The sequence below is a fragment of the Emys orbicularis genome, chromosome 7 (genome assembly GCF_028017835.1).
Source record: "Emys orbicularis isolate rEmyOrb1 chromosome 7, rEmyOrb1.hap1, whole genome shotgun sequence".
Classification (NCBI taxonomy): Eukaryota; Metazoa; Chordata; order Testudines; family Emydidae; genus Emys; species Emys orbicularis.
In genome coordinates this window covers 34702072-34722770 of record NC_088689.1, presented here as the reverse complement: position 1 = coordinate 34722770, position 20699 = coordinate 34702072, and the positions used below count along the sequence as shown (strand labels likewise).

Below are 20699 nucleotides of genomic sequence, written 5' to 3'. Positions count from 1 at the left end.
AAGTCAAACTCAAATATTTTAATGGGACCAAACTGGGGGGCCTGAATAATCTTCATCCGAGAATATTAAAGAAACTGGCACATGAAATTGCAAACCCAAGAGCAAGGATTTTTAATGAATCCTTAAACTTGGGGGTCATACCCTATGACTGAAGAATTGCTAATAGAGTACCTATTATTAAGAGAGGGGGAAAATGTAATCTGGGAAACTACAGACCTGTTAGTTTGACCTCAGTTGTATGCAAGATCTTGGAACAAATTTTGAAAGAGAAAATAGTTAAGGACATAGAGAGAAACAGTAATTGGGATAAAATACAACATGGTTTTACAAAAGAGAGATTGTGCTAGACCAACCTGATCTTTCTTGGAGAAGATAACTGATGGTTTTAGACAAAGGAAATGCAGTAGATCTAATCTACCTGGATTTCAGTAAGGCATTTGATACAGTTCCTAATGGGAAATTATTAATTGAAATGGAAAAGATGGGGACTAATATGAGAATTGAAAGATGGATAAGAAACTTGTAAAGAGGAGACTACAATGTGTCATACTGAAAGGTGAACTGTTAGGCTGGAGGGAGGTTACTAGTGAAGTTCCTTAGGGATCAGTCTTGGAACCAATCTCATTTAACAGTTTTATTAATGACCTTGGCACAAAAAGTGGGAGTGTGCTAATAAAATTTGCAGATGACACAAAGGTGGGAAGTCTTGCCAATATGGAGGAGGACCAGAATATCCTACAAGAAGATCTGGATCACCTTGAAAACTGGAGTAATAGAAATGGGATTAAGTTTAATAGTACAAAGTTTGGGGTCTTACACTTAGGGACTGACAACAAAGTGTTTTGCTATAAGCTTGGGACTTACCAGTTGGAAGCTCCAGAGGAGGAGAGAGACCTGGGTGTAACGGTTGATCACAGGATAACTATGAGCCGTCAATGTGAAAAAGGCTAATGCAATCCTAGGACACATCAGGTCAGGTATTTCCAATGGAGCCAGGGAAGTGTTAGTACCATTATACAAAGCGCTGATGAGACCTCATCTGGAATAGTATGTGTGCAATTGTCATCTCCCATGTTTAAGAAAGATGAATTCAAATTGGAACAGGTGCAGAAAAGGGCTACTAGGATGACTCGAGGAATGGAAAACCTACCTTATGAGAGGAGACTCAAAGAGCTTGGCTTGTTTAGCCTCACCAAAAGAAGGCTGAAGTGAGATATGATTGCTCTCTATAAATACATCAGAGAGAGAAATACCAGGGAGGGAGAGTAGTTATTTAAGTGAAACACCAGTGTGGACCCCAGAACAAATAGATATAAACTGTCCATCAACAAGTTTAGGCTTGAAATTAAACAAAAGTTTCTAACCATCAGACGAGTGAAGTTCTGGAACAGCTTTTCAAGGGGAGCAGTGGGGGCAAAAACCTAACTGGCTTCAAGACTTGAATTTGATAAATTTATAGAGGGGATGGAATGATGAGACTGCCTATAGTGGCATGTAGCTGATCTGTGACAGCTAATAGCAAATATCCCCAAAGGCTGGTGATGAGACACTGGATGGGGAGGGCTCTCAGTTATTGCAGAGAATTCTTTCCCAGGTGTTTGGCCATTGGTTCTTGCTGAAATGCTCATGGTCCAACTGACTGCCATATTTGGGGTCGGGAAGGAATTTCCTTTTGGTCAGATTGGCAGAGATCCTGGGGATTTTTCGCCTTCCGCTGCACTTGGGGCACTGGTCACTTGCAGGTTTAAACTAGAGTAAATGGTGGATTCTCTGTAACTTGATGTCTTTAAATCGTGATTTGAGGACTTCAGTAACTCAGCCAGCAGTTAGGGGTCTATTAAAGGAGAGGGTGTGTGAGGTTCTGTGACCTGCAAGGTACTGAAAGTCAGACTATGTGATCATGATGGTCCTATCTGGCCTTCAAGTCTAAGTCTACTCATGTTGAGTAAGTAGTACCTTACTGATCAAGTAGTCCCATTTAAATCAAAGGGGCTTATGAAGTATAAAGTACTACTTAAAGTAAGGATGACAGAATTGGGCCCTAAGTTTGTAAAATGCTGAAAGGCCTCTTCCCTAATTAAATCACAGGATAGAAGTTCCATTTTATATGTTTTTGTTTGCACTTATATTTATGGAACATTAAAGGAACTCTCTAAGGTAGCTTTGTTCCAAAGTTCAGGGCTTTTTGAGTTTAAAAAAAAAAGTGTAAAACCTAACAGAAATGTGTCCTTTAAAAAATAAACAAAAAACAAAGACACACACTGAAGATTTTAAATTAAACATTACTTTGCAGCTTACAACTCCTTCCTCTATAATAGTTTCTTTTAACTTCCTTAATGATATTTAATCCTTCCTTCTCTTTCCCACCTTCCACCCCCAGGTTAAATAAAGAACTCTCTGAGAGTTCTGCCTTCATACAGCGTCTAGAAATGGATTATCAGAGGAAAGATGAGGAGTATACAGATCTGAAAGAAAAGCTAGCTGATGCTAAGAAACAAATTGAGCAAGTACAGAAAGAGGTCTGTAATCATAAGAGAAAACCTGTTTCTTTTGCAGATTAAATGTAGGGCTCTGCTAATCAAATATTTGCTCTCAAATATCTTTGGTTATATGAATTGTTAAAGCATTTAATATTAAAACAATATTTTTAACGTCTTTAGATTTAGAATTCTGAACCTAGAGTAAAAGTGAACCTGAAAATGAAAAGGTAAAAATGAAGGTTACAAATTCCATTGATCTGTGAAAGGAAATGAAAGAGAATAACTTCTAGTTGTATTAGTGACTAATATGTAACTACCAAGCAGTAGCATAATTAAAATGGAATGCTTACTGCAAGCAAATAGCCATTTTGCATTTTAAATAGAGGCTAAAGTGTGGAGTCTTGCACTAGTGGTTAATTACATGTATTGCTGTCTGCCCAGGATAATAGCACTTCTTGTCCTTCATCTAACCAGCATCCTAAATATTTAATGCTGAACCACTTGTGAAGCGTCAGGAAAGGCCTGAGATCAAATGTCAACCAAAATTTCTTTTTAAAACTCTACCGTTTAAAATTAAAAGATTAGCTTCTTAGTTTTATACATATAGCTGAAATTTTTACTTGACAAAGCTACCTGCATTGATATCTGTTGAATACAGTAAATCTTCCCATGCAGTGATCAGACCTCTTTCTTAATTAAGATGAAAATGTAGTATATTGCACCTGCATTTTTCAGAATAATGGAGAATTGTCTAATTATTTGAAAGATTGTCATTGGTAAATACAATCCATTTATGCCATCTAAAAACCAAACAAACATAGGACAATTACTTGTGGACTTTTGTTTATCCTTTTATGACATGGACTGCTTTGCAGGTGTGCACAATGCGTTCAGAGGAGAAATTACTGAGAAGCAAAGTTAATGAACATGAGAAAACTAAAAACCAGTTTACTGAGGAACTAGATATAAAACAGCGGACAATCCAGCAACTTAAAAAGGTATTTTAAAAATTTCTTAAGTTTTATAAATGACTTGATATGCCCTCCACTTGTCATTTGCTAATTATCCGTTTCTAATGATATAAGAAGGTTTCTAAGCAGTAAGGCAGTCACCGGAAATAGGGTAAAATAGAACTAACCATGCTAAAATTAACTAATGGACAAGAACATTTTAAAAGATCTTCTCATAATAGTGCCTCATCAAATTGCCTTTTATAGAACTAAGTATCCAGTTTATATATAGATGAATGGGCAAGGACCTGATCTGCAAATGTTCTTATTCTGACTTGAAGCATCTGGATAAATAGTTGAAGTCCCTCAGTTTACACCTTCGCTTTTTCACCAGTAGACTGGCTGTGAGAATGCCCCTCTTTGGTAGATGGAAAAGCTACATATTCCAGATTTCTTCACTCTTAAGTATCAGCTCATTACTTAATAAAGCTCTGAGTGAGACTTTCCAGACTCTTACCAAATGCCAATGTGCATCTTTGTTTTCAAATGTATTAGTACTAATTTCCTTTTGATGTACTATTTAGGAACTGTTGGGTAATGAGCAGATAGAAGAAATCTCAAAACAATACCAGAATGTATGTAAAGGTAAGCAATAGCCACTTTTGTTCATATCCTGTCATGAAATGGCAGCATAATGGGTTCTTGTTGTGTAAATAATTTGCTTAAAGGGTTTTAATATATTCACATTTTAAAAATATTGTTTGGATAGAACAAATTTCAAATCTAGTATTTAAAACATTCAAGTAATGAGCTGCAGTTTTGTTTAGCCCATGTCAGTTGGTCTATTAGAAAGCAAGAAGATGATGCAAAGGATATGAATCCCAGACTCCTTTTTCATTTTATTTTTGGAGACAGATTGTGGGTTTGCTATAGTCACACTTATAACGTTTTAAAAGTCTGAGAAGGTATGAGAGCTCCCATTTTAATAAAATCTCAAAGATTAAAATGCTGACTGGTTAATGATCGTTAAGGCTGTGATTTAGTCACGGAGGTCACAGAATCCGTGTCTTCCAAAGACCTCAGTGACTTCATCCAGTGCCGTCTGGGAGCTGCAGGGTCCCCTGCCGCCTGCGGAGGCAGGGAGCTGTGGGGTATCCCCGCAACTCCGGGCCACTGTGGGTGGCAGGGAGGAGCCCCGCAGCTCCCCCGCCGCTCCTGGCCACCACGGGTGGCGGGGGGACCTGCGCCGCTCCCCACTGCCACAGGCAGCATGGGGGACCCTGTAGCAGGGGGACTGTCCGCAGCTCCCATGCACCGTGGGTGGTAGGGGGGATCCACAGAGCTCCCAGCCGCCACAGGTGGCAAGAGGGCCCCACCATTCCCAGCCACCGCCAGCTGCAGGCGGGATCCCCGCCACCATGGGAGGCAAGAGGGACCCCCGAAGCTCCCAGTTGCTGTGGGTGGTAGGAGGACCCCGGCAGCTCCCAGCCGCAGCGGGAGACCCTGGAGCTCCTAGTCTCCCTACCCCCCAGCTGCCCAGCCTACCCATTTTGTCTTGGGTATTTTTAGTAAAAGTCACGGACAGGTCAGGGCTTCTGTGAATTTTTCATTATTGCACGTGACCTGTCCCTGACTTTTACTAAAAATATCCGTGACAAAAACTTAGCCTTAATGATAGTTACGTGTTGCGGCCTTGATGAATGTACCTCAGTTGAACAGTGGTTCCCTTCTCATATAGTATTGGAAAAAGACACTCACAAGGAAACTTTCAAATGACTAAATGCTTTTCCTCCAAATCTCCTTTTGGAATAAGCCCTTTGCTGCTGGTGGATTGGATTTTAGTTTTTGTTACTCTTGTGGGTGAGGATACCCAAGTTTGAGAACTCTGGCCAGCAGAGTGTAAATGTGTTCTTGAACTTTGTAACAGAGCTTTGGATCCAGAGCTTTTAATGGGCACACTAAATTGGGGGAGAATGGTGGGGAGAAAAAGGAGCCTCCTTTTTAAATCTATTTTTAAATCTTCAGATCTGCGTGCAAAAGAGAAAATAATTGAAGACATGCGACTGACATTAGAGGAACAGGAACAGACTCAGCTGGAACAAGATCAAGTGCTAGAGGCCAAATTAGAAGAGACTGAGAGATTAGTTTCTGGTAAACTACCTATCTAGAATAGGAGCAAAAACATACTTTTTAGATGCTTAGGAACAATTCTCCATTTTTATCATTGAGTTTGTAACTATTATATTGGACCAAATCCATAACACCATTGGAGTTTTGTTTAAAGACTGCAGGATTTGGCCTAGTGATGGCATTTCTGCCATATCTTCGCTCCGGCAGTAGTTGTGACTGATAAATGTGGGAGCTGTACTACAAGAAGGGTGTGAATGTGGTAAGAAGTTTGAAATTGATGCAAACCATGTTATTTCTTCTTCTTGTATTCTGACTAGAATTGGAAGAATGGAAGCAGAAATATAAAGAGCTGGAGAAGAGTAATAGAGAGTGGCAACAAAAAATAAACAAACATGAGGACAAAAACATAGATGTAGTTAGTGGAGAACTAATCAGTCTGCAAGAAAGACTTAAGGTAAAATTTGGTGACTTAACTTTAAACACAGAGCATTCCGTTTAAAGCAGGCAAGTAGCTATATCACCTCTTTCTTGTTACACCGAAGAAGTAGGGCATGTTATAAAAGTGTGTGAGCGAACTGAGTTACACTAGTAAAGGAACTTCCTTCTGAAAGATGAAGTACCATTCCATAACTGCTAAGTACTGTGCAGCATATATGACATGTCTAACCAGTCCTTATCCTTTCTCCACAAAAGAGTCAGTTTCTCTTTGGGCTCTGGTCAAACCACTAAATCATTTGAACACTTTCTTCACTTTTCTGCCTGCCATTTTCTTCCATCAATTTGCCCACATCCTGTACATAATGTTTCTAATAACCACAACTATTTAGAAAATACAAAATCTAGCCTCTTAATAGATGATAACATTTAACACTTCATATATGAAACGTTCACAATCTGCAATTCTAACAGGGATGCAAGTGCAAAAAGGCTTAAGGCCATGGAAGGTGTCTATGCCAAACCTGCAGTTAGAACCTCTGCTCTGTCCCATGCTTAGTCCATCAGATTAGACTGTCTCTTATGATAATGAACTTTGCCTTCTGACCCTTAACTCCACCCCCTTGTGGTGATGACCTATGTTTGACTCCTTGGGCAAAGGAGCTGGTTCTGCACCAGGCAGCTCTCTGTGAAGGGAGTTTGAGGAAGATCAGGCAGCATGACCTCCCACAGCTGTAAATTGGTCTGGGCATGTCTGCAAAACTGGAAGTTCCCATTTCAGAGGTTCTTTAAGGCCAGACCATGGGACCACAAATCTGTGACATAAGAAAAAATCAGTAATAGACTTCCAGCCCATGTGTTACATCTTCAGTGCTGTCTTCACAAGGAGCCAGGAGTGGAAACTTCTTTTAAAAAAAAATTTACAGCAGAGAGGAATGGATTGCCAAAACCAGGTGAGTGACGAGGAAAGAGCCAGGGCCTTGGGCTTCCCATGCCTCAAAGGCTAGCTGTGCTGTGACAGCCAGGTAACCATACTGCACACTTGAGAAATGCAACCAGTTGCCTTGCTCTAGGATCCAGCTTGCATCCTGGCTTCTACAGATACCTTAGTTCTGAGGAAATTATATCTGGCAGGGAAGATAGAAATAGCAAACATGTGACTTTCTGAGAAATTAGTGGACCTGGGTTTCTGTAGTTACCTGGGTTGCTGGTTCAGTCCTGTCAGTTGCTGACCAGTTATATGGGAGAATGTCCTGCAAAGAGGTTTGTGGACAGTCATTTTGGTTCTTAGGGTAAAGGAGGCAAAGTTTATGTTGGCTGAAGTGATATTCTTCAAGTGAAACATGCTCATCACTTTCCCTCAATGCCTCTGCCTTTGTAGTCATATGGGGTAGTGTTCTTTGCCCTTCTGCCCTGGGGAAGCAGTAGTATGCATCTGCAGTTCACTCTGCGGCAGAGCAGGGAATTCAAGGGATAGGGACAGGAGAGGACAGGAACAAGCGTTCTTGCTAGCAAAATTTTTAGCACAAATTGATTGGTACCTGGGATTAAATAAAACCATTTTCCTCAGCCTCTCCTCATGAACTGAGGGAAGAGAAGAATGAGGGGGGGGGATTTGATAGCAGCCTTCAACTACCTGAAGGGGGGTTCCAAAGAGGATGGAGCTAGGCTGTTCTCAGTGGTGGCAGATGACAGAACAAAGAGCAATGGTCTCAAGTTGCAGTGGGGGAGGTCTAGGTTGGATATTAGGAAAAACTATTTCACTAGGAGTGTAGTGAAGCACTGGAAGGGTTACCTAGGGAGGTGGTGGAATCTCCATCCTTAAGAGGTTTTTATGGTCCAGCTTGACAAAGCCCTGGCTGGGATGATATAGTTGGGGTTGGTCCTGCTTTGAGCAGGAGGTTGGACTAGATGACCTCCTGAGGTCTCTTCCAATCCTAGTCTTTTATGATTCTATGATTAGCCAAAGTTATGTACACTGCTGTAGATCAAAACACGAATGTTTATCCCATAATACCATTCCAAAAGTCTTTTTTTAGAAACTTTGTGCTATTTTTATAAATAAAAGAAAAAGTTTATTTCAGGAATATGCTGGTATCCTGTTGGTGGGTTGATATTTCTTTGTTTTACTGTTAGGTTTGTCTGTCTTGTCCAAAAAAAAGTAACTGGGTGTCCTCCCTACAATACGCAAAGATTGTCAGTTTAACATCAGGCTAACCTTGGAGAGCCTTCTCCCTGGCTAAGAAAAGATTTATACCTGACTCTCTAAATTTTTGATTACTTAACACAGGAAATTGAAGAAAAGTGTAGAACTGATAGAAAGAAATGGGTGGAAGAAAAAATGGGGCTTATAACTCAAGTAAAAGAAGCTGAGAATCACCGAAACAGAGAGATGAGAAAATTTGCTGAAGATAGAGAACGTCACGTAAAGCAACAAACAGAAGTGGTGAGTAATAGACCATCCATTCTAATTTTCATGATGTTTTAAACAGGTTTCAAAGAAAATTAAAGGGCTTGATCCTGCAGAGTGCTTCCTGTGAGGTATCCTAACTCCTCTTGGAAGTTGAGGGTATTTGGAACTTCAGAGGACTGAGTTCTTCTTTTGTCATTTTACAGGAAAGTCAGGGATGGGAGGTGCTCAGTTTGCGGTGTTCTTTATCATACATAGGGTGGATTTGATTTAAATCATGATTTAAATCACTAGTCAGAAAGACTCGATTTAATCATGGTTTTCTACATAAAAGTGCATTCTTGTTGGTTTTTATAACCTTAATACATATTCTTCACAACTCAGAGATGTAGGTTTCATTTTTAGAAGGTACACAATATACATTTTTAAACGATTTATTTTGAAAACTTTTCAGATTAGTTTTACAGCTATATCAGAAAATGAATGATTGTTTGGTTATTTCATTTACCAAAGGTAATTGAAGCAGATATTTATGAAGTCATTGGGAGGTGAACTATCTCCAATTCAACAGGTTAATCATTAATATTTGGAGGATTTTCTTGCCATGCTGTATTAGGAGGAGAACATCACCAGACAGACATTTAAATTGTTTTATTTAACTAAAACAACAACGTTAAGTAGTCTGGATTTTTTTCTTCAACTACAAACATATAATATTTTAACAAAACAAGCATATGTCCCTCGCTTCTAAGATTTATCTCCAGACTTCTTCTCCTTGTCCAGATCTATTCCGCCCCCAACAATCTTCTATTCATTGAACTTTTTGAAACTTTGCACTTTTAGAGAGAGGTAAGGGGTTGACCATGTGTATACAAATTTGCAGAGGGACAATAGAGTTGAGGTCTGTTATTTCTCATCTCTATATATTATTTATTTATTTAAAAACATTTTTGTTGTTAACAAACATGTTACCTCTGGAGACACAAATCCACAGTTTGAGAACTGCAAAACTAAGCATCTCTGATGGTATCTTCTAGACTGAGCACTGAGTCCCATTGGGTAGATAGGAAGATTAACCTAAATAATCTATACAGCAGCCTGTGGAACCCCATAAGATTGGGTCCCTAATCCATGAACTATTGGAACTCATTTACAAAACTTTTCTTAAACATTACATGAATATATTGTCTCATACTATAGAATTAGAATTTATAATCCCTATTCCATGATGAGATATCTTTGAGCTATAATGTATCTTAATTAAAACTATCTTTAGATAGGTGTTTTCTTCAAAAAGCATTTTATCAAAAAAATCCAATTTAAATAAAAAAATCAGATTTTTATTTTTATTATTTTAAAAAAATCATTGATTTTTATCCACCCTGATCATACACTTACCATAACTATTAAGAAACATTTTAGGCATAACAGGAAATGAATCTATGTTGGTTCCTCCTATATTATTACCTCCCCAGTTACATATCTGAGAACAAGGAACACAAAGACTCAGAGCTGCACCTCTTGAGTTAAGTCCCAAAAGGAGTCCTTACTAAGAAAATGTACTGATTCCTCAACAGGGCTGAGGAGAACTCCCATTTAGGAAACAACTTTTCTAAAAGAAAATCAGTTATAAAGGGCATGGTGGGAGAGAGACAGTGGAAGGTTGAAGATAAGCTAATTTTTCAGCCTAGATTTGTAGCAAAATCTATATTATTTGGTTTAAAATGCAGTTTGTGATAGTGGGGGGAGGGTGGGGGGGAATCACTGTTTTCTCCATCCATACCACTTTCACAGCAGGGCTGTGGTACCCATTGTATAAATAAGCTCTAGTGATAAGGCTGATACTATTCCACAACGTGGGTGGCCACTCAGGCTAGCCACCTGACTATGTATTTAGGGGTTCGGGTGCAATAGTACTCAGGCAGCAGCCTGGGCTGCCATGGACACACCTGCTATTTTTAGATGATAGCTCAAGCGGAGTTGGGAATCACATCTCCCAGCTCAAATTTAGATGAACCCCTAGTTTACTCTTCAACTTTATGTTGGCTAGCTTGTAAAATACTCATGAGAAACAGTCAGGTTAGTTACATCAATAGTTGGAGGGGCTTTTTTTTACTGAAATGCTGCTCTTGAAAAGAGAATGCGAGAACAAGATTTATTATTTTTTATACACTGTTTTTTATAGTGTTTTTATACACTGTCAGTTATTGCAAATGAAACTAAGGGTACGTCTATACTTACCCGCTGGTTCGGCGGCAAGCAATCGATCTTCTGGGATCGATTTATCGTGTCTTGTCTAGACACTATAAATCGATCCCGGAAGTGCTCGCCGTCGACGCCAGTAATCCTGCTCCGCGAGAGGAGTAGGCGGAGTCGACGGGGGAGCCTGCCTGCCACGTGTGGACCCGCGGTAAGTACCTTTAAGTTCGAACTAAGATACTTCGACTTCAGCTACGTTATTCACGTAGCTGAAGTTGCGTATCTTAGTTCGAACTGGGGGCTTAGTGTGGACCAGCCCTAAATTACTTGTCTCCCTTTGTGAAATAGAATACTTACGTTGGCTTAATTTCCTAGATTACTAGGGTCTTCCTTTTTGAGCATAAATATAATAGTTAATCATTTTGAAACCACGTAGTCGGGACAGTTCAAATAGAAGGTGTTTCAGGGCTTTTCTAATCACTTTCCATTTTCTGTTTAGGAGAGGCTTACTGCACAGCTGGCAGAAAAGGATAATGACCTGCAAAAGTGGCGTAAAGAAAGAGATCAGCTAGTAGCAGCTTTGGAAGTACAGCTCAGTACTTTGGTTTCTAGCAACATTCAGAAAGAGAAAGAAATAGAGGAACTGAAACATACCACATTAACGGGTTCAGGAAAGGTCAGCCTAATCATCCTCCTCCTGTGCATTTTGATTTGTTATTTATTAGTTCTGCATAGTATTATCATATTGTTGCAGTTTTGGTTTCAGAGCTGTGCAAGCTTCAAATATTTTCAACATTTCAGTGTTTAAGAGTAAATTTAAAAAATAAAAACAGCCCCATAGCTTGCTTTGGAAATGAACTAGCATTAGTGGTGGGTGAACTTCCAAAAGGTTCAGTGGTTCAGAAAAGCATTTGACGTTTATTTGAACTCTGTGATAAAGAAACTGGACTGGAAATCTCAAACAGGCTTTCTTATGAAACTTCTAGTAATTTCTTGGACTAGCCACCCTGAAAATTCCATGAGAAATAGCCTTTGTTGGCTTTTCATTTCCATCTCTGGTCCAGGCCAAGACCAGGAGGCACAGTGGCATGACAAGGGGGGGGGAAGGCAAAAAACAAACGAAAGAGTTAACCTGAATTTCAAATTAAACTCAAAATAAAATTTTCAAACATTTTTGTTATTTCCTTCACTTTCCCAACTTCCTGTTTTGGCCAGTGTCAGAAACAGAACAAACCCTGTTACAATGCATTTGTAAGTCTTAAAAATTAATTGTGGGAACTAAATTAGTTGACATTTGATGGCTGTTTGGTGATTTATTAAATCAATTGATGGGTCTCAGTCCAGTTTCTTGAGGACAGGTATTCATGTCACAAACCACCAACACAATTATTACCTTTATTGGCAGTCCTGGCAGAGAGGTTATGAATGAATGGGTATGGGGACTGAACTCATTATACCTCAAGGGGGGAAACCTCTATCAATATTGAAGTGCATAGGCAGAATAGCATGAGAAAGATTAGGCTGCTTCTTTCCATGCTGTATGTGTTTTCTGGTACTGTGACAGTTCTCGAGTGCCCAGGACTGAATCACCTTGTTAACCACCCCTGTCTCTAGTAAGAGGAAGACTTGCTTGTGCTTAATTGGGTGTCTGCTCCCCGACACACCTCCAATCTGTTAGCCACCCAAACAATTTCCTCTGGGCTATGCCGGCCCTTACTTTGCCTTGCAGGTTAACAATAGGTGCACCCCAGTTCCTGAGCCCCTTTGAAGCATCCCCTCATAGTGTTCATCCCTTTATCCTCTGAACATTCACAGTACTACCAGGTCTGCAGTTCCCAAAGGAACAGGGTATTCACCAGCTTGTTTGATTCAATTCAGGATCAGCTCCTTATAACACTGAGTTATATTTGTAGTTAAAACAATCATAAGTTTCTTGATTTTTGATAATATTTAACAGATACTGAGTAAGGATAATGGAAACAGAAGGGTTACATATAAAACAAAATCAAAACTTGCTTTCTGGAGACTAACCTTAATTTAACAGCTAACCTCCTGTCTAAATCAGTCTTATCTTGCCCAAAGCCTTTTTTGCAGCACTTCCAACCAAGGCTGGTTGTAATACTGTTTTCATGAATGTAATCACGTGGCCCGATTACTTCCTAGGTGCAGGATAACAGGGTGCTTTCCTTGCCCCCTACTATAGTCCAGTGAACGTTTTGAAGTGTACTCCCAGATAACACCCTTTTCCCTGTGCTGTTTCTCTCTTCCTGTTAATTCTTACAGTCCTTCATCTGTGTCAAGTTGTCTAGAGCAGCTCACAAGCATGAGTGCTAACCGCAGGGTAGACTGTCAAGGAACAAGGCACAAACCCCAAACTGATTGTATATTCTATAATTAGATTTCACCGACCAAGTAAGAAGTGTGAACTCCTAAATAACTATAACAGCCTTAACATGAAGTCAAACAGTCCCCTTTGGCACTCTGGTCTATCTTGCCACCCAGGCAAGCCTGCCTTTGTGATAGATTGTCTCTTATGCCAAAAAAGACAGTAGTATTCAGGTTACTCTCAGTACAGCAGGTCAGTTGCACCTTAAATCTCTTATCAAAGACAACCCTTGAAATAAACTAACTAAAGATTTATTAACTAGGAAAAAGAAATAAGAGTTATTTACAAGGTTAAAGCAGGTAAACATACACACACAGATGAGTTAGTCTTAGGTTAAAAAAGTACTCCTGAGGGGATACTGCGCCAAAATATTCAAAATTTTGCATATTTAGTTTGTCAACTAATGCAATACAATCACACCAGTTTCAATTGTAGTTTAAAGAAATTACCAAAACAATACAATAGAGAAAAGTCACAATAACTATTCAGCATTTCCTAAACACATGAAAGTTAAGTTACAAACACCTGGTAACTAATACCCTGCATTCCAATTATAATCCTGGATTTTAATTTAAATTACATTATAGAACATCAAACAGCAAAAAAAATAAATAAAAAAAGAAATAAAAAGTAGAATGTCATTTTAAATTGCTCAGACTTTCACACATGAAAGTCATACAGTTTTCCTAACCATTGTCCTAAACTTGGCTGGATACTTTGGGAAGTGCTTGGTTCTGATTGTCCTGACATTTTATTGACTGCTTGGTAAATGTTTTATTTGCCCTCAAAGTCTTTCAATTAAAAAAAAAAAAATAAAAAAAAAAATGGTTAAGTAAAACAAATCCTGAGCTGTAATCCAACCCCATTGTGCCATTTTTGGCACAGGAAAAAAGTGAGAAAGCACATTGATCTTCCTAGCTGAGGATTCCCTTACTGTCATTTATAATAAGGCTCCTTTACATCACTCTGGCAATGTAGGGGCCTTAAAACTTTTACAGGTTTTATGTTCCTGGGGGAATTGACTGAGGATGGGAACAGTTAACTAACAACAGGAACATTAACAATGTTCCTACGGAGGCAGGCTGCTACATTTCTGCCTCCATGCCTGCCTTGTGTATAATAAAAAGCCCTACCCTTCCATGCCAGCAAGCTGTAGTAGCAAGCGAGAGGGACAGAGTGTCTCTCTCTCTCTCTCTCTCTCTCTCCCCCCCCCTCCCCCCAGCTTTTTTGGCATGCACGTACGCCCAGCGCCCCCAGCCCCCCTGACAGTGATCAGGCACGCATGCTCAGCTCCCCTCCTCCGTCTCTGGCTGCTCCAGGCACACTGGAACAGACGTGCTGCCTGGACTGCTGGGGAAGAGGCGCATGTCCCCCGGCAGATTTTTTTTTTGCATTTTTCTGCATGGGGGGCACAGAAATATGTGGGCCATATAAATTCTGTGCCCCCGCAGGGGCGCAGAATTCTGTCAGGAGTAAAAAAGGTAACAGGCACTGCTGTAATATGCAATAGGTCCTTTAGGGCTAACCCAAGCTAAGCAGCTTGGGGATCCTTTGCTTATGCTTAGAAACATTGCCCTCTCCACATTTCAAGCAGCATAGTGATCACAGTTACTTCTTGATAGGGATATTTATGCTCTTCCCCAGGCATTCAAGATGTGATGGGACAAGGGCTTGTGCACATACCCTCTTCATGGGTGAGGGGGAAGCAATCGGTCTTTTGTCCTCTCATGTTCCACAATGGTTTGTCTGGTGTTTATAGGTCTTCTTTTGTTGGGGAGGAGAGGAACCTCTCTGTTGTAAACTGGTAATGCTTCTTTCCTGTCTGTGGGGTTTTACAGTTTTAGCAAACACTTTATAGTTACAGAGCAAACAAATATTACCGTATAATGTGGGATATAGATATTATAACTAATATTAATACATGCCACATCCTACAAGCATTTCATAAGTGTAACCACTAAACACTTTCTTATAACTCTAATATCTATTTTGACAACACTAACGCACAGGTGAGTCAGACTGGTTTCCAGCTATGCATTTGTCAGTGTTCAGTGAGGCCCATGGGCCTTGGCATGAGCTGGCACCTGGTCTGCCATGTCACAATTCGTATTGAGTTCAGACTGGTGATTGTTAATGAGACAATACTCAATTTACATTTCAACAGATGGATAAACATTTCTGGTCTGACAGGAAAGCAGTTTTTCACCTCTTAATTGCAAACTATAAGAAAACATTTTCATTATATATACATAACTCTTTACATAGTAGCAGTACATACATATGATTATGATATTCATAATTAGTATCACATAAGCTGTTGTTAGAGACCTTACATGGCCCTCTTTGGTGAACTAGAATGTATATACCAAGCTTGGGAGATCCCTGTAACCTCTATGTATGCCCTCTGTGCCCCTTTGTCAGCTGGCATTGGTCACAGGTACTTTCTATGATTATCAAGTTAATACAGAGAATTAAGATGCCTTTTAAAAAAAAAATCATTTAATTGTTAAACATGTGAGTCCAGCCCATTTCTTTACTGTGTTTTGTTGTAAGTATGCCTGTCAAATTTGTATTTTTCCAGTGTATATAGTTAGATTTGTAACATGTTAAACAGGATTATGGAACTGCAATAGAAGAACTAAGGAGACAGTTGGCTGAAAAAGATGACACTATAAAGAAGCTAAAACAACTTTCTTGTCATGAAAATCCTAAAACTTTAAGGGTAACTGCATTAGCTGAAGAAGGAGAAAATAAAGGGAATGAATACCTCCATAGTAAACAGGTAACTTTATGTTTAGCAAACACTTTCTATAAATATCAGAAACTACTTACAAATCGTTTATTTTCTAATTTCACTGGCAACCATCCCAGTGGCTCTCGGTATCTCCCTAAATTTAACATGGGTAGAAAATCTTTTTTTTTTCTTTCAAATATACTTTAATTAACCAAATTTCTAAGTACAAATTCTTTTACTTCATAGATTTTCCCACTAAAATCAAAGACACTCTCTAGCCAATAAAATATCAACTTCTCCTCCACTTATGAAAACCCTATCTCTGTAAATGCCTCTGAGAAAAGTGGGGCTTCAGAACCTACCTAGATAGTTAACTAATAGAAACTCTGGAGGACCAAAAAAGGGAACCATATTCAAGAGCTGAGGAGACCAAATTCCCTCTCTACCAGCTTCTGTAGGTCTGTGTCAATGGAATTCCAACTCAAGCACCTCTGTCAGTCTGAACTCTAACAGTATGGTGCAGGGAGAGGCATGGTCCTACAGATCACTAGGTTCCAAAGCATACAGAATTTATAGGATAAAACCAGTACTTTAAATTCCACCTGGAAATTTACTGGACGAGTGTGCAACTTGCAGAGCATTAGTGTTGCATGACAACCTTGGGATTATGGACCCCCATCTGGAAAATGGAAAGTATCTCTAGCTCACACCCTGTGCTGTACAATTTTTCAGAGTCTGAGTGCATGCCCCTTTAGTTTACTTTGACACCTATATCAGTGGCATGGCTATAAAAGACCAGACCAGTGGTCCATCAAGTCCAGTATTCTCTCTTTGATGATGGCCAGCACCAGCTGCTTCAGAAGAAAGTGCAAGAAATGCAGTAGTGGGAATTTCAAAATAACTTGGCCACAGGGGAAGTTTCCTCTTACATCTACGTAACAGGTTTAGCAGCCACCCACGAGCACACTTGTGGCCTCGGTGCCTCTGCAGTGCTCTGCTAATAATTTCTCCCTCAAAGAGCTCCTTATACAGACTCGCTTTTTCTAAGGTCAAAATACCTCTCCAGATCTGGGCCAACTGGGCATCTAAAGAAGTGTAGTTCAGCAGGGATTCTCTCTGTCTTGTTGATACATTTTGGTATCCAGACAGAACTCAGCCAATAAATTTTCATTCATTGAACTGGTCAAATTTCTGGTGTGAAGGAAAGCAGTCAACTCTTTGTGTCAGAGAATGCCTCACATGTTTGTACAGTGTGCAGCAAAATGGGGCCTGGGCCGCAAGGTACCACTATAATACAAATAATTTACAATAATCACAAAATATCTTTGCTATGCTAGAGTTTTTCCAGGATGGCTGACTGGAACCCTACAACCAAGCACCTTTAGAAAAGTGGGTTGCATCCCTAGCAGCTTTCTTTTATGCAGGCACATTGGACTTCCCAACTGAGTACCCTTGGGTACCAAGATTTATCAGAACTCTCAGATTAGATAAACCTGGGGTCAGCTTTTCTAGTTGCCATTACTTCTAAAAGACAAATTTTGAAATTAGTTCCTCAGTCTATATAAGAACCACTCTATTAAGGAAAAGCTTATTCTGATAGCTACAGAAACCTTTGGCCCGGGGCAAGTTCTTCTTCCCACAATTCATAGGAAATATGAGTTCACCCATCATTTTGTTCCAATCTTGAACACCCCTTTTGAAGATTGTATCATAAGAAGGTATTCTTAGAGCTCTAAAGATGATATATCTCAGGCATGCGGGTACATATGCCAGTTGTACCCTTTTCATGATTATATCCAAAATGCCTTAGGACCTCAAAGTTGCCACAGGAAAAATGGTAAAATCCTGCACCAGTTGGCACGCTACTTATCTGGGAAACCATTCACTGAGGGAATCAAGGTTCCCTCCAGTTGCATTATGGGAAGAAAGTGTCTGAGCCTCACCTGAGGGAGACTTGCAAAGCAGGTTTCCATACCTCTGCAGAGGCATCCTTTGGTATGAAGGTGCTACTGGTTTGTTCCGAAATAATTCCTTAAGTTACAAAGCTTTCACTTTATATCATGGAAACTTCCTGTTCCTTCCTATTTCTGCCTACCATAACAACAATAGTTTAAATTCTGCTTTATCCTTCCACTCACTAACCCTCTCTAGTTCTGTGCATTGCTGCTTGCTACGGTCCATTTGGTTTAAATGAGGAGTGAAGCTGGGCAGCAGAATGAGAAATTTCTTACCTGATTATTTTCTTTCTGTTAGCAGCTTCTAGTTCATTGAACCCAATCTGGTAGTTCGGTAAATGATTGTAAAACAACTTGTAAAAATATTATTATTTTTTCTCTGAAGGGAGACTCTCACATACAGTTGCTCTAAGGTTGGTTTCAGTAATTTCAAGTTCTTGTCTTATTGCTATTAATTGGTTGCTGGCGTGAATCTACACCTTTGAAAGAACTTTTCTGGTAGCATGAGCTGAAAAGCAGGACTGAATCCTGGACCTTCCAGCAACAACATAAAACCACCTCCAAATTCCCCAGGTGGCAGTCCCATTTGTTATGAATGAGGGGAGAAGCTGCTAACAGAAAATTATCAGGTCTGAATATTTTCATGGTATAGTAACAGTGAAATGTTTCTTACAAAAATAAGTACCTTTAGATATTAACTGCATGGGTCTTTTGAAATGGTTTAATATTGTCTTCCTGCACAACATTCATGAACTTAAATGTATTGAGCTTTTATATTGGAACATGTAGGTAGCTCAAACATAATTTTGAAGCTTCCACTCTAGCATTGTTGTGACTCATTCTAAATCCTTTACAGTTTAAGGAAAAACAGAGAGAGAATGATCCTATAGCTGGACAAAGTATCCCAATAAGCTGCAATGAAGTTAAAGACAATCTATTATCAAAATGTCCAAGCACTGTGTCTTCATTAGATGAAACTGAGGTTGGTATATAACTTTCTTTTAGGTGATAATGTGATGATAAAGCTTTTGTCTAATGGACACAGTAAAGCTAAAGAAATTATCTGTACAGTTCTCAAACTGTAGTCCACAGGCCTCTTACTGGTGGCTTGCGGGAACTGACAGGTCACTTGGTGCTGGTTCTTTGTTTGTAGCTGCTTCAGAGGTATCCAGGCTTTTCACTAATGACTGTTGCTGTACTGGAAAAAGCAATAAAAAGAGCCATGCTAAAGGGAGGGAGAGATGTGGTGGTGGGCAGTCTCCCGGCTCTGCCACTGACTTGGTGAATCCCGTTACCCCTTTGCATGTCTATAAAAGAAGATCCTACTTCATGGGATCTAATTAAGGGCCAGCTGTGTTTGCAAAATGAGTGAGTCTTAGATGAGACTTTTTATTTTATTTTATTTTTTTTAAAGGCACTTTAAATGGGCTACCCTTAAGGCAAGTTTGATACGCCTTCTTCAGATCAGAGCTCCCTGTGAAGGTCTATAAGCTGGGCAAAGTCCCAACTCTCATTTAACTTGACCCTTTAAACTGCGAACTCTTTACTAACATGACATCTACATAATGAGTGATATCATTATAGATCCACCCCTAGCTTTGGAAATGAGAAGGTGCAGGGATTCTCACTAGACTACTGTTCCTGGATGTGTGCTCCATTTTCTATATCAGCTGTAAGTTAGGAATCCTAGTGGGAGCTGTTAGAAAGAAGGAGTTTTAACTGTCTTCCTTCTTTTCCTCAACCTCTGGGCTTTCTTGCTGCTGGAGTGGGAGCAAGGTCTCAGTACCCTTCACCTCTACCATCTTTGCTAATATAGAGGTGTGGAAGGGTCTGCTACTCTATCCCTTCTCTAGCCTGTTTTCAGCTTGTCCTATCCCTAAATAGCTCCTGTCCTTGGCTAATTTCCAAGTAGCAGTAGAGTGAAATTGATGTGATTCCAATGAGCTTTGCTGCTGCCCGCAGGATTCTGAGCAGCAGCAGCACAAACTTTCCAATGATATTACTTGCTCTCTACTGTTGCTTCGGAAAGCAATAAGCAGCTATAGAGCAAAGCTGGAGTTGTCTGTATCCCTGAGGAGATGACTCAGTAAGAAAGCACTGCATTGGGTTCACATTCGGAAATATATTCACAACCATGAAGGCTAGAAACTTAATTTTTTTTGTTTAAAAAAAAAAAAAAAAAAAAAAAAAGCTTACAGTTTACAACAGTTGAAGATGTAGGCTCCCTCACGTGCCATGGCAAGTTTCCCAAATGCCAATAGCTACTGAGTGTGTGGATTTTTTCAAGGGCTATGTTAATTTTTTAATTTTCATATCACAAAGTTATTTTAAAGCTTGTTCAACAATATTTTTGTTCTCTTTAATTCACCCCATGTGTCTTCAGGACCATTCAGACACTGTTCTGGACTCTTCTGAAGTATCTACAGAAAATGGGAGAGGTAGCAGGTTTCCTAAACCTGAGATGGAGATTCAGTTCACACCTCTGCATCCCAATAAAATGGAAGTGAAACACCAGGGCAGTGCCTTACCAGTGACTGTTAAAATGCCCAAGACAAGAAGGAAAAGGAAGAGTAATGAGCTAGATGAGGCAAGTCCTAAACTGAACACAAGCTTTTTAAAATTTACAGTACACAATTTGACCTATGACCGTGATCGGTTTTTGTGTACCTTACTGTACTGGCAGTGGAATCCTATCTTAAAACTGAAACACATTGTCCCTTGTGTATCTGATTCGTATTAGAGCCAGCTAAAAATATTCTTAATTGTATGTTTTGATATATTTAGCCCAAAACATGACTTTAAATGCATGTAACATGGTGTTAAAAATCTTTGTGTACTGTATAACTCCTATTAGCTATGCTGAGGCAGTTGAGGGTGGTATTTCTGTCTGGTGGGGAAGTGCAGTGGTGATTTAAACCTGTATGGTACACACGATTGGTGATTAAATGTGTGGTAAGGAGAGGTGCTACTGCTTTGGGTTGTGGTTTGTTTGTTTTTTGTTTGTTTGTTTTTTTTGTAGC

General features: G+C 39.6%; 1 protein-coding gene across 1 annotated transcript in view; it reads left to right on the top strand.

Annotated features, from left to right (window-relative positions):
• KIF20B (kinesin family member 20B) overlaps positions 1–20699 on the top strand; it is a 79488-nt gene that overhangs the window by 44527 nt on the left and 14262 nt on the right. Inside the window, exons 20-29 of the mRNA XM_065407838.1 lie at positions 2381–2519; positions 3356–3478; positions 4015–4075; positions 5456–5581; positions 5878–6014; positions 8286–8441; positions 11104–11280; positions 15605–15772; positions 18536–18661; positions 20063–20266. Of these exons, the coding sequence (XP_065263910.1) occupies positions 2381–2519; positions 3356–3478; positions 4015–4075; positions 5456–5581; positions 5878–6014; positions 8286–8441; positions 11104–11280; positions 15605–15772; positions 18536–18661; positions 20063–20266 (1417 nt within the window). The remainder of the gene's footprint in view (positions 1–2380; positions 2520–3355; positions 3479–4014; positions 4076–5455; positions 5582–5877; positions 6015–8285; positions 8442–11103; positions 11281–15604; positions 15773–18535; positions 18662–20062; positions 20267–20699) is intronic.